At 43.0% G+C, this 12,922-nt stretch overlaps 1 protein-coding gene across 1 annotated transcript in view; it reads left to right on the forward strand.

The window, feature by feature from the left end:
* Positions 1 to 339: 339 nt before the first annotated feature.
* The window catches only part of CASP8AP2 (caspase 8 associated protein 2), a 35,626-nt gene continuing 23,043 nt past the window's right edge, over positions 340 to 12,922 (forward strand). Inside the window, exons 1-4 of the mRNA XM_049772305.1 lie at positions 340 to 419; positions 4,586 to 4,654; positions 8,181 to 8,281; positions 12,244 to 12,318. Coding sequence (XP_049628262.1) covers positions 365 to 419; positions 4,586 to 4,654; positions 8,181 to 8,281; positions 12,244 to 12,318 — 300 coding nt within the window. The 5' untranslated portion in view covers positions 340 to 364. The remainder of the gene's footprint in view (positions 420 to 4,585; positions 4,655 to 8,180; positions 8,282 to 12,243; positions 12,319 to 12,922) is intronic.

The raw sequence follows: 12,922 nt of genomic DNA on the forward strand, positions 1-12,922 counted from the left end.
TAAAATTTAATTTTTTTGTTTCATTTTTGGGCCACACCAGTGGTGCTCAGGAATTACTCCTGGCTCTTCACTCAAAAATTACTACTGGCAGGCTCCAGGAACATATGAGATGCTGGGGATTGAACCCGGTTCAGCTGCATGCAAGGCAAATGCCCTACCCTTTATGCTATTGCTCTGGCCCATGGCTTAAATTTTTGAGTTTTAACTTCTGAAGTATATTAGACCCTTTTTTTGAGATCACAGTAAGTAAAAGTTCTCAGGAAATTGCTTTTTGAATAAAAGCTAGATTCAGCCTCTGAATTTTAAATGTGTAAAATCTTTATATTTAATACTTAGATGGCAGCTATTATAAGGATATAGGATCATGGCAGCAGATGATGACAATGGTGATGGACCAAATTTATTTGATGTCTTTTCTGGTAAGTACTCACTTTCATTGTCAATTTAATTACAAAACCACTTTTTGTTATAGAAAATTGTTATTCCCATATGGTCCCCCATGCCTGCCAGGAGCTATTTCTGAGTAGACAGCCAGGAGTAACCCCTGAGCACCGCCTGGTGTGACCCAAAAACCAAAAAGAAAAAAAAAGAAAATTGTCATTATCAATACAATAAACCAATACTATAAAAATAGAGTTGATGAAATACAAATATTGGAAATATAACTCATTCTAATAATATTTAGGATTTAAACTTAGAGTTTTATAGGCTATAGTGTGGGCTTCCTCAGGAGTTACTCCCTGGATCTCCTTGTTTGGGAGCTCCCAGCAGTATCCAGGATACCATTGGTGCTGAGGATTGAACCCCAGCCTCCTGCCTGTGTTACCAGGGATTGCATTTAGGTCAGCTGATTGAAAGGAAAGCTCTGACCCAGAGGTTTACTTTTTTAATTTAATCAGGTTGAATAGTTCTTTCTTGTGTTGGATAATAGCTAAATTCTTTGTTCAGATAGGTTTGATGGAAATTTCTCAATGTTTTGGGGTGAAATTTTGCATTGTTTTTTGGGCCACACACAGCAGTGCTCAGGGTTTACTCCTAACTCATGTGTTCAGAGATCATTTTGGCAGGGCTGGGGTTATCGTAGGTGATGCTGCTCGTTGAACCCAAGTTGGACACATACAAGGCAAGTGCCTAACTGCTTTGATATCTCTTTCCCTCTGAAATTTTTGTCCATGTTTTTGTTTTGGGGCAATATCCAGTGGTATTCAGGACTTTCTCCTGCTCTGTGCTTAGGGTCACCCCTGGTGGTTTTGGGGGAACCATAGGGATGATGGGGATCGAACTGGAGTCAGCTGCATGCAAGGCAAATGCCCTACCCACTGTACTGTTTTACCATTGCTTCTGTCCCAATAGCTAGTATTTATTTTTATTATTAAATCTCAGTGAAATAAAGAGCTAAACGGTTGTTGATAGTTGAGTTTCCATCATAAAAATGTTCCAGTAACTATCTTTTCACTGGTATTCATTTCTCGCCACCAGTTCCCAGTTCCCCTCCAGTTTCTTTTTTTTTTTTTTTTTTTTGGTTTTTGGGCCACACCCCGCAGTGCTCAAGGGTTACTCCTGGCTGTCTGCTCAGAAACAGCTCCTGGCAGGCACGGGGGACCATATGGGACACCGGGATTCGAACCAACCACCTTTGGTCCTGAATCGGCTGCTTGCAAGGCAAACACCGCTGTGCTATCTCTCCGGGCCCCCCTCCAGTTTCTTGATCCCCAACCTGCCTCTATGGCAGACACTCACCTGCCCCTTATTCCTTTTAGGCACCCTAGTTTGTGAGTAGGTGTTTTTGTTGCTTGCTTGTTTTTAATTTTTTGGTCACACCCAGTGTGCTTGTGTTACTCTGGCTCTGCCCTCAGAAATTACTCCTGGCAGTGCTTGGTAGACCATATGGTATGCTGGAGATTGAATTCAGGTCCGCTGCAAGCAAGCCAGGCTTCCTTTCTAGTGTGCTAACTCTCAAGCCCTGTTTACTAATATTTATTCCTAAATTGCTATTTAAGGACAATACTCTCCTAAGCTATCTCTTCCATTTTTCTTGTTTTATGAAATATTTCCCTCTTTCTCTCTCTCTCTCTCTCTTTTTTTTTTTTTTTTTGGTTTTTGGGCCACACCCGGCGTTGCTCAGAGGTTACTCCTGGCTGTCTGCTCAGAAATAGCTCCTGGCAGGCACAAGGGACCATATGGGACACCGGGATTTGAACCAACCACCTATGGTCCTGGATTGGCTGCTTGCAAGGCAAATGCCGCTGTGCTATCTCTCCGGGCCCTGTTTGTTGTTTTTTTTTTTGTTTGTTTTGTTTTAGTTTTTTGGTGTTTAGTTTTGGATCACACCCAGTGGTGCTCAGACCTTTCTTCTGGCTCTGTGCTCAGAAATCGCTCCTGGCAGGCTTGAGGGACCATATTGGATGCTGGGAATCGAACCACCATCAGTCCTGGCTCAGCCGTGTGTGAGGCAAATGCCCTGCCACTGTGCTATCTCTCTGGCCCCTGTTTTATGAAATATTTTATTGTGGAGGGATTAGGAACTTTTTCCTGGTTGTTGCTCTTTCTGTGGTCTTTGATTTTAAGGATTATTTCATCAGAGATAGCAGGTAAGGCGCTTGTCTTGCATGTTGCCTACCTAGGTTTGAGCCCTTGTATCCCCATGTGGTGGTGCTGCAAGTACCACTAAGAGTGATCCCTGAGCACAGAGCTAGAAGAAAACCCTGAGCACCCCTGAGTATGGCCCAAAATCAAAAATGACTCACTGATATATATATATATATATTTTTTTTTTTTTGGGTCACACCCGGCAGTGCTCAGGGGTTATTCCTGACTCCAGGCTCAGAAATTGCTCCTGGCAGGCACGGGGGACTATATGGGACACCGGGATTCAAACCGATGACCTCCTGCATGAAAGGCAAACACCTTACCTCCATGCTATCTCTCCGGCCCCAACTGATATATATTTTTAAATTGAGGCTTTAAATTTTATTTTATTTTATTTTGTTTTTGTTTTTTTGGGCTACAACCAGCAATGCTCAGGGGTTATTCCTGGCTCTGCTCTCAGGAGTTACTCCTGGCGGTGCTAAGGAGACCAATGGGATGCTGGGGATCGAACCCAGGTCGGCCACATGTAAGGTAAGCACCTTACCGGTACTCTGTGCTATCTCTTAGGCCCCTTATATTTTATTTTAAACCTTTTTAGTAGTGCTTAAGTAGTGTGGTGCTTGAACTTGTGTTCTTGGCCCAGTGTTGCTGCTCAGGCACAGAAGTCCCTGGCCATTTGTGGAATTTGTGGAATTAGTTTTTCTTTTTCAAATGGGGTTTTGTGTTGGGGACCCAGGGAAAGACCATACATGGAGGTATTTGGGTATGTTCCTAAAAACAGTGTGGGACCACACCTATTGGTACCCTGGGGATCAAACCTGCAGTTCTCTCATCTTTCTCATCTCTCTCATCTTTTCTACTGCAAATCTTAGATTTTTTAACTCTAAACCTGAGGCATAAATCTATGCTAAGATCTTCATTTTTCCTTTATTTTTTTAAACGTGTTTTGTGCTTAGACCAGGGGTCTCAAACTCGCAGCCCACGAGTACAACATTTTGTGGTCCTGCCCTAGAGGAATCTTTTTTTGTTTTGTTTTGTTTTAGTTGTTTGGGTCACACCCCCCAATGTTCAAGGCTTATTACTGACTGCACTCAAGGATCACCCTGATTTTGCCTCCTGCGGTCCCCAGGTAAATTGAATTTGAGACCCCTGGTTTAGACCATACCCTGTGTTGTGTATGTAAACATTTTATGGGATTATTATGTTACTGACCCTACCCTGATCAGTGATTGTGCCCTCCCCTAGGGTGTGACCTGGCATTCTGCTTCCACCATTGGGTGGTATCTGATCCCACCATTGGGTGGTACCTGAGTCTGGGGGATAAAAACAAGGGTCTGTGGAAGGCGAGGGGCTTTTGGCTGGAACTGAGGCTGAGGCTTTGGACTTCAGTCTTGTCCACCGAATAAAGCTATTATTTCCACAAGCCTGACTGCGAGCTGTTTACCCACCGCTTCACCTTAGAACCACTGGCTGAACAGGGTGGCAGACGCATGCTCCGAGCTGGAGGGGAAAGACCTCATCCTCTATCCCTCCATCAGTCAACCTTTTCAGGGGCTGACTTGTAACACCCAGCAGTGCTCAAGGCTTACTTCTGGTTGTGTGCTCAGGGATCACTCCTGATGGGACTTGGAGTATCATACAGGGTGCCAGGAATTGAACTTGGGTAGTTGCATATGAGGCAAGCCTCTTTCCCAGTACTGTATTATATTTCTGCCCCCTCCTAAGATCTTCTTATAAGGCTTTATAAAAATTTCTGATCAGGGGCTGGAGCAATAATACAGTGGGTACAGCACTTGCCTTGCATGTGGCCAACCTACGTTTAATCCCTAGTATCCCAGATGGTTCCCCAACCCCTAAGTATCCCTAAGCACCACCCTGTGTGGCCCCCCCCTGAAAAATTCTGATCAGTTCACGTGGTCCTTATGTCTAGTAATAGAAAATTTTTACTAAGTGCATAAAAATTTAGGTTCTTAACTATTGTTTTATTTTCTTTCAGTGTCTCCTCTTAAAAATAATGATGAAGGGTCATTGGATATATATGCTGGGTTGGACAGTGCTGTTTCTGGTATGTAAATTTTATAATAAAAATAGCAACCCTCTTTCTTTCCCCCAAATAGCTTGTTTTGTTTGATCAGTCTTGGGTTCTTGGGTTGGTTTTTTTTTCCTTTGGTTTTGGACCACATTCAGCTGTGTTCAGCGATTACTCCTGGTTCTGTAAATGATTCTCAGGAATCACTCCGGGTATCACATAGGGAACCATATGGGGGGCCTGGGATCGAACCTGGGTCAACTCCATGCAAAGCAAACTTTTTTTTTTTTTTTTTTTTTTGGTGTTTGGGCCACACCCAGCGTTGCTCAGGGGTTACTCCTGGCTGTCTGCTCAGAAATAGCTCTTGGCAGGCACGGGGGACCATATGGGACACCGGGATTCGAACCAACCACCTTTGGTCCTAGATTGGCGGCTTGCAAGGCAAACACCACTGTGCTATCTCTCTGCTGTGCTATCTCTCCGGGCCCGCAAACTTCTTTTTTTAATTGATTGGTTTTTGGGCCACACCTGGCGGCACTCTTGGCTCTGCACTTAGAAGTCGCTCCTGGCTGGCCTGGGGGATCATATGGGATGCCAGGAATTGAATTATTGGGTCCCTCCCAGGTTGGCCACATGCAAAGCCCTACCACTGTGATATATCTCTGGCCCAAAGGCAAACTTACCCACTATATTCTCACTGTTTGATCAGTCTCTTGAAAATCTGTATTTTTATTTTTTTATTTTATTTATTTATTTATTTATTTTTGGTTTTTCGGCCACACCCAGCATTGCTCAGGGGTTACTCCTGGCTGTCTGCTCAGAAATAGCTCCTGGCAGGCATGGGGGACCATATGGGACACCGGGATTCGAACCAACCACCTTTGGTCCTGGATCGGCTGCTTGCAAGGCAAATGCCGCTGGGACCGAAAATCTGTATTTAAAAAAAAATAAAACAAAAAACAAAATAAAACAAAAAAAAAAAAGAGGCTGGAGAGATAGCATGGAGGTAAGGTGTTTGCCCTGCATGCAGAAGAACGGAGGTTCGAATCCCAGCATCCTGTATGGTCCCCTGTGCCTGCCAGGGCGATTTCTGAGCATAGAGCCAGGAGGAACTCTTGAGTGCTGCCGGGTGTGACACCTACCCCCCAAAACAAACAAAAAAAAAGAATCTATTTTGTTGTCATTGATTATAGGACTAGTTCACCATTGCAATATAATCTGCCCATTCTTTGAAATGATTACATGCAGATAATTATTTTCCTTTCTAAAACTTGATCATTAAAGCAAAAGGTACTGTGGTTTTTTTTATCTAGGGCTCAAATTTAATTACAGAAACACTTTGTATTATTAAACATTTGTATCATTGAAATACTGCTTCTAGGGGCCGGGCGGTGGCGCTAAAGGTAAGGTGCCTGCCTTGCCTGCGCTAGCCTTGGACGGACCGCGGTTCGATCCCCCGGTGTCCCATATGGTCCCCCAAGCCAGGAGCGACTTCTGAGCACATAGCCAGGAGTAACCCCTGAGCCTTACCGGGTGTGGCCCAAAAATCAAAAAAAAAAAAAAAAAAAACAAAAAAAAAAAAAAAAACAAAAGAAATACTGCTTCTATCTGTATATATGTTACTAGTCACACTATACTTAGATTACATGATACATCTTTTTGTTTTATGTTTGTTTGGGATTTTTTTGTTGTTTTGTTTTGCCATACCAGTAGTATTCAGTACTCTTCTGTTAGCTCTGAGCTCAGGGATCACTCCTGGCAGTCCTGAGGACCATATGTGATACTAGGGATTTGAACTGGGATCAGCACATGCAAAACAATTGTCTCACCTCCTGTACTATCACTTTGCCTCAGAACTAATTTCTTTGTTGTGTGGAGGAATCAAACCCAGAACTTTGCAACTGATAAGATAGTGCACTGCCCTGGCCCACTTTGAACATACATGATCTTCATACCTGATTTGTTAACACAAGTATTTAAGTAAATTGGTTTTCCAACTCTCATCTCTGAAGTATATAGATTTTGACAAAATGGAGATGGAGAAATGTTTAGAGGTATCTAGAATATTTTAAAAATTAGTATACTTTCGGCTGGTCCGAGTGCAGTGGTGTTCAATGTTCAGTGGTGATCAATGAATTGATCACAGCCAGCTACAGATTTCTTTGTTCCTTCTCCAGTCCCACTGCTTCACTTGACTAGCCTAAAAAAAAAAATTAGCACACTTACATTTTTTTATTTGTTCAGCTTTATTAAAATATATAACATGTAAGTTTTAGTACAGCATGTTGATAATGTTGATACCACTATAGCTTTAGCTAATATTTTAACCATGCCATTACATAATTAAATCTTTTACTTTTATTTTATTTTATTATTATTTTTGTTTTGTTTTTTCGGGCCACACCCATTTGATGCTCAGGGATTACTCCTAGCTAAGCGCTCAGAAATTGCCCCTGGCTTGGGGGGACCATATGGGATGTGGGGATGGGGGGGGTGGGGGGGTGGGGGTGGGGGGTGGAATCCTTACTTGGCTAGCACTTGCAAGGCAGACACCTCACCTCTAGCGCCACCTTCCGGCTCCAATCTTTTACTTTTAAGTTGGGGGATTTGGGCCATCCCTGGCAGAACTCAGGGCTTTCTCTTGACTTTGTACTCAGGGATTATTACTGTCTTGCACATCTACATACACACAAACTTTACTTAAGTGAAAAAATTTATTTTTACCTTTCCCTTCATTGTTATTGAATCTGTGATTGGGAGCCACATATACACTGCTATAATATAGTGGTGATTGCAGGTGTCAGGATGCATCAGGCTGCAGTGCTTGCCGTGGAGCAGCGAGCATTCCTTTGGTTGTGGTGCTAGCACACCTGATAACCAGGAACTGCACTCTAGTTGTATTATGTGTATTCTGGTTGCTTATCAGGGTTATTGCCATACTTACATAATTGCTTGCCAACACCTTTTCTTTTTTTGGTTTTTGGGCCACACCCGTTTGACGCTCAGGGGTTACTCCTGGCTATATGCTCAGAAGTCGCTCCTGGCTTGGGGGACCATATGGGACACCGGGGGATCGAACCGCGGTCCATCCAAGGCTATCGCAGGCAAGGCAGTCACCTTACCTTTAGCGCCACCGCCCGGCCCAACCAACACCTTTTCGTAGGTGCTCTTCTACAACCAGCTGTAGTGTGGCCAAAAAATGTGCTGTAGGAGATCACAGCAGAACTGCCATAATTGTGCTTCAGTGTGTGGCATCACTGGGAATTGAATTCAGAACCTTTGGGGGGGGGATTGGGCCACAACTAGCAGCACTCAGGGGTTACTCTTGGCTCTGTGCTCAGAAATTGCTCCTGGCAGGCTCGGGGGATCATATGGGATGTCAGGAATAGAACCCGGGTTTGTCCCAATTCGGCCGCGTGCAGGGCAAACGCCCTACCACTGTGCTATCTCTCCAGCCCTGAATTCAAAACCTTTTGATTACAAGACAGATGTCTCAGGCACTGAACTAATCATGAATTCTGGAAATAGCTATTTTAACCTAATGATATTTTGTTTGTTTTAGACAGTACTCCCAAACCCTGTATGCCAACCAGAAATTGTTTGGATTTATATGAAGAAATTCTTACTGAAGAAGGAACTGCAAAGGAGGCAACATATAATGATGTATGAGAATTATTATTTTGTATTGTAGCTTTTGCATACAGGCATTCAGTGTTCTATATGACACAGCTCTTAGATGAAAAGAACATTTAATTCAGTTTGTCTTCTTTTTTTTATTCCTTTTTTTATTTGTTTGGGAGGGCACACCAAATGATGCTCAGGGGTTACTACTGGCTATGAACTCAGAAATCCCTCCTGGCTTGGGGGACCATACGGGACACTGGGGGATCGAACCGCAGTCCATCCTGGGTCAGCCCCGTGCAAGGCAAAGGCCCTATCGCTGTGCCATTGCTCCAGCCCCTAGTTTCTGCCTTCTGGTCTGCTTTGTATTTCTTTTTGGTGTTTGAGCCATACCCAGTGATACTCAAGGGTTACTCCTGGCTCTGTGCTCCAGAATTACTCCTGGCAGGTTTAGGGATCATATGGGATACTGGAGATCAAACCCAGGTTGGCCATGTGAAAGACAAATGCCCTACCTGCTATGCTATCACTTAGGCCCTAGTTCTATTTCATACTTTAAATTGTTGGCCATATCTGACAGGAGTGAGTAGATACTCTTTTTTTTTTTAAGTAGATACTCTTGACTTGATGTTTGGAGGTCACTCCCAGTAATGCATAGGGACCATATGATGCAGGAGATTGAACCTGCACCTCCTGCATACAAATATGTCGATCCATTAAACCCTTTTCTTTGTCCCCAAACTGCTTTTTTTTTTTTTTTTGGTTTTTGGGTCACACCCAGCAGTGCTCAGGGTTTTTTCCTGGCTCTGTGCTCAGGGTTTTTTCCTGGCAGGCACGGGGGACCATATGGGACGCCGGGATTCGAACCGATGACCTTCTGCATGAAAGGTAAACGCCTTACCTCCATGCCATCTCTCCGGCCCCTCCCAAACTGCTTTTTATTTATTTTTTATTTTTTTGGTTTTTGGGTCACACCCGGCAGTTCTCAGGGGTTACTCCTGACTCTATGCTCAGAAATCGCCCTCGGCAGGCTCGGGGGACCATATGGGATGCTGGGATTCGAATCGCTATCCTTTTGCATGAAAGGCAAATGCCTTATCTCCATGCTACCTCTTAGGCCCCCCTAAACTGCCTTTTTTTTATTTTTTGGGGGGTTACATCCGGCGGTGCTCAGGGGTTACTCCTGGCTGTCTGCTCAGAAATAGCTCCTGGCAGGCACGGGGGACCATATGGGACACTGGGATTCAAACCAACCACCTCTGGTCCTGGATCGGCTGCTTGCAAGGCAAACTCTGCTGTGCCATCTCTCCGGGCCCCAAACTGCTTTTTAAACAATGTTTTCTGAATATTTGTCTAAATAGTTATAATTTTATTGATTAAATTATTTTTTTCTGGGTTACACCCAGTGGCATTCAGGAGTCACTCCTGGCTCTGTTAAGGAATCAATTCTAGTGGTGCTCAGGAGACTATATGGGATGCTGGGATCAAACTTGTGTAGACCATATGCAAGGCTGATGCCCTCCCTGCTGTGCTGTTGCTTCAGCCCTGTTTGATTAAATGTTAAGTTTTATATACACAATTTTAAATATATAAAACTTCCATAGGAGATTAGTTTAATAGTGTTTTGTCTTTTCATGATTTATACTAAACTATAAAATGTCCCAAGAACTAAATGACATATTCTTTCCTATTTATTTATTTATTTATTTATTTATTTTGGTTTTGGGGCCACACCCAGCGGTGCTCAGGGGTTACTCCTGGCTATCTGCTCAGAAATAGCTCCTGGCAGGCACGGGGGACCACATGGGACACCGAGACTCGAACCAACCACCTTAGGTCCTGGATCGGCTGCTTGCAAGGCAAACACCGCTGTGCTATCTCTCCGGCCCTTCCACTTTATTTTTATTGTAAAATTTGGAGATCCAGATTTGGAGAAATAAAATACATTATTGGTTAGGTTACTAAAGTTTAAAAACTAGGACAGACTTCCCAATATGTGTCATTGAGCATGGCATTCACTAATGGTGCTTGTGATTACACTCTATTAGATTAAGAAATATATGTTTTAGGGGCCGGGAAGGTGGCACTAGAGGTAAGGTGTCTGCCTTGCAAGCGCTAGCGTAGGACGGACCGCTGTTCGATCCCCTGGCGTCCCATATGGTCCCCCCAAGCTGAGCGCATAGCCAGGAGTAACCCCTGAGCGTCAAATGGGTGTGGCCCAAAAACCAAAAAAAAATAAAATAAAAAAGAAATATATGTTTTACTCTCCTTGCTTGCTAAGGGAATTTGTTTTTTTTATTTTTAAATTATCTTTATTTAAATACCATGATTAAAAATATGATTATAGTTGTATGATTACAGTCATGTAAAGAACACTCCCCTTCACTAGTGCAACATTCCCACCACCAATTTCCCTGATCTCCCTTCTTCCCATCCCACCCACACCTGTACTCGAGACAGTACTTTCTACTTCCCTCATTCATTCACATTGTTATAATAGTTTTCAGTGTAGTTATTTCTCTAAGCTAAGGGAATTTGTACATTTTCTTTCTTTTATGGTTTTTGGTTTGGGTCAGACCCAGTGGTGCTCAGGGGTTACTTGGCTCTTCACTCAGAATCACCCCTCACTCTTGGCAGGCTCAGGAGACCATATGGTATGCTGGGAATTGAACCCTGGTCGGCTGCATGCAAAGCAAATGCCATACTGGACCAGCCCTGGAATTTGTACATTTTCAATGATGAGTTAATAATGTCTTATTTATATTAGCTAAAATCACTTTGCAATCAGTCACTACAAATTTACTTCATTTTCTGATAAGCCCATTTGTCATCTCTTTAATTTTTTAGAGTGAGTAATATGAAATAAATTTGTTGTATACCTGCCATGGAGGGAAGATGAGGAGGGACCTAAGGCCAGTGGGGGGAGCACGATGGTGGTATTTTTATTGGAACATAGTATGATTGAAACAACTGTATTATGAATGACTTTGTAAATCGGTGTCCATTTTTGTGGGGGTTGGAAGAGGCCATGCTTGGTGATGCTCAGCGGTTACTTCTGGCTCTGCACTCAGGAATTACTCCTGACAGTGCTTGCAGGACCATATAAGATAATGGGGGTTGGGGCCGGTGAGGTGGCGCTAGAGGTAAGGTGTCTTTCTTGCAAGCACTAGCCAAGGAAGGACTGCCGTTCAATCCCTCCGGCGTCCCATATGGTCCCCCCAAGCCAGGGGCAATTTCTGAGCACTTAGCCAGGAGTAACCCCTGAGCATCAAGCAGATGTGGCCCGAAAAACCAAAAAAAAATAAATAAATAAAGATAATGGGTGTTGAACCCAGATCACCCTTGTACAAGGCAAGTACAAGGCATAAATCACAATATCTGAATAAAAAAATTGTAATCCTACTGAATACCTCTTAGGAGATCTCATCTATTCTTAGGAGATGCTTGTCAGGGTCAGTCAATACTAGCCTCAGTGCTTTGGACTATATGGTGCTTGGGCCTGGTACATGCCATAAAAGAGCATTCATCAATTCCACTGGACTGTCTTTCTGGTATTTATAAAATTTTTAATATTTGAAGATACTGTTTTTGTTTTGGGCCACCCTTTGGTACTGAGGGCTTATTTCTGGTTCTGTGCTCAGGGCTCATACTTGACTGTGTTCTAAGAGGACCATGTAGGGTGCCGAGATTGAACTCAAGGAAAGAACTGTACATGCTGTATTATCACTTCAGCTCCATAATATTTTAAAATAACCTTTAAGTGAAGAAAATAATTTATGGGCCCGGAGAGATAGCACAACAGCGTTTGCCTTGCAAGCAGCCGATCCAGGACCAAAGGTGGTTGGTTCGAATTCCGGTGTCCCATATGGTCCCCCTTGCCAGCAAGGAGCTATTTCTGAGCAGACAGCCAGGAGTAACCCCTGAGCACCGCCGGGTGTGGCCCCCCTCCAAAAAAAGAAAATAATTTATAATAACATTTGAATTAATCTTTGTATATTTTATAGTTACAGGTAGAATATGGGAAATGTCAACTACAAATGAAAGAGTTGATGAAAAAATTTAAGGAAATACAGACCCAGGTAGGAATATGATGAATATTATAATTTTTTCCTTAACTTTTTTTAAATATAAATTATTTATTTAAAGACTATCATATAGTTGACACATTTAATCATAATACATTTGTTTCCAGATAAGTGGGAGTGAAATTATTAAAAAAGAAAAGAAAAATTGCAGCAACAACAAAACTTAGGAAAATTATTGTATCTTGCAATGAGGTCATTCTGTCATTGTCTAGTTTAGTTTAGCTCACTGTTTAGTAAGCTCTTAAATTGCTAGTTGATCAATCTGAATATTAAGTGGCTTAAGATACACATTGTTGGGCCCGGAGAGATAGCACAGCGGCATTTGCCTTGCAAGCAGCCGATCTAGGACCAAAGGTGGTTGGTTCGAATCCCGGTGTCCCATATGGTCCCCTGTGCCTGCCAGGAGCTATTTCTGAGCAGACAGCCAGGAGTAACCCCTGAGCATCGCCAGGTGTGGCCCAAAAACCAAAAAAAAAAAAAAAAAAAAATACACATTGGTGTCTAAATTGGTGTGTTCCTACAGAGATGACAGTATTTAAAAAATTGGATTTGTCAAGCAGAATTTCAAGCACTATTGATGATATTGTGGCTTTTGTGG

The sequence above is a fragment of the Suncus etruscus genome, chromosome 4, assembly GCF_024139225.1.
Source record: "Suncus etruscus isolate mSunEtr1 chromosome 4, mSunEtr1.pri.cur, whole genome shotgun sequence".
In the NCBI taxonomy this organism is placed as follows: domain Eukaryota; kingdom Metazoa; phylum Chordata; class Mammalia; order Eulipotyphla; family Soricidae; genus Suncus; species Suncus etruscus.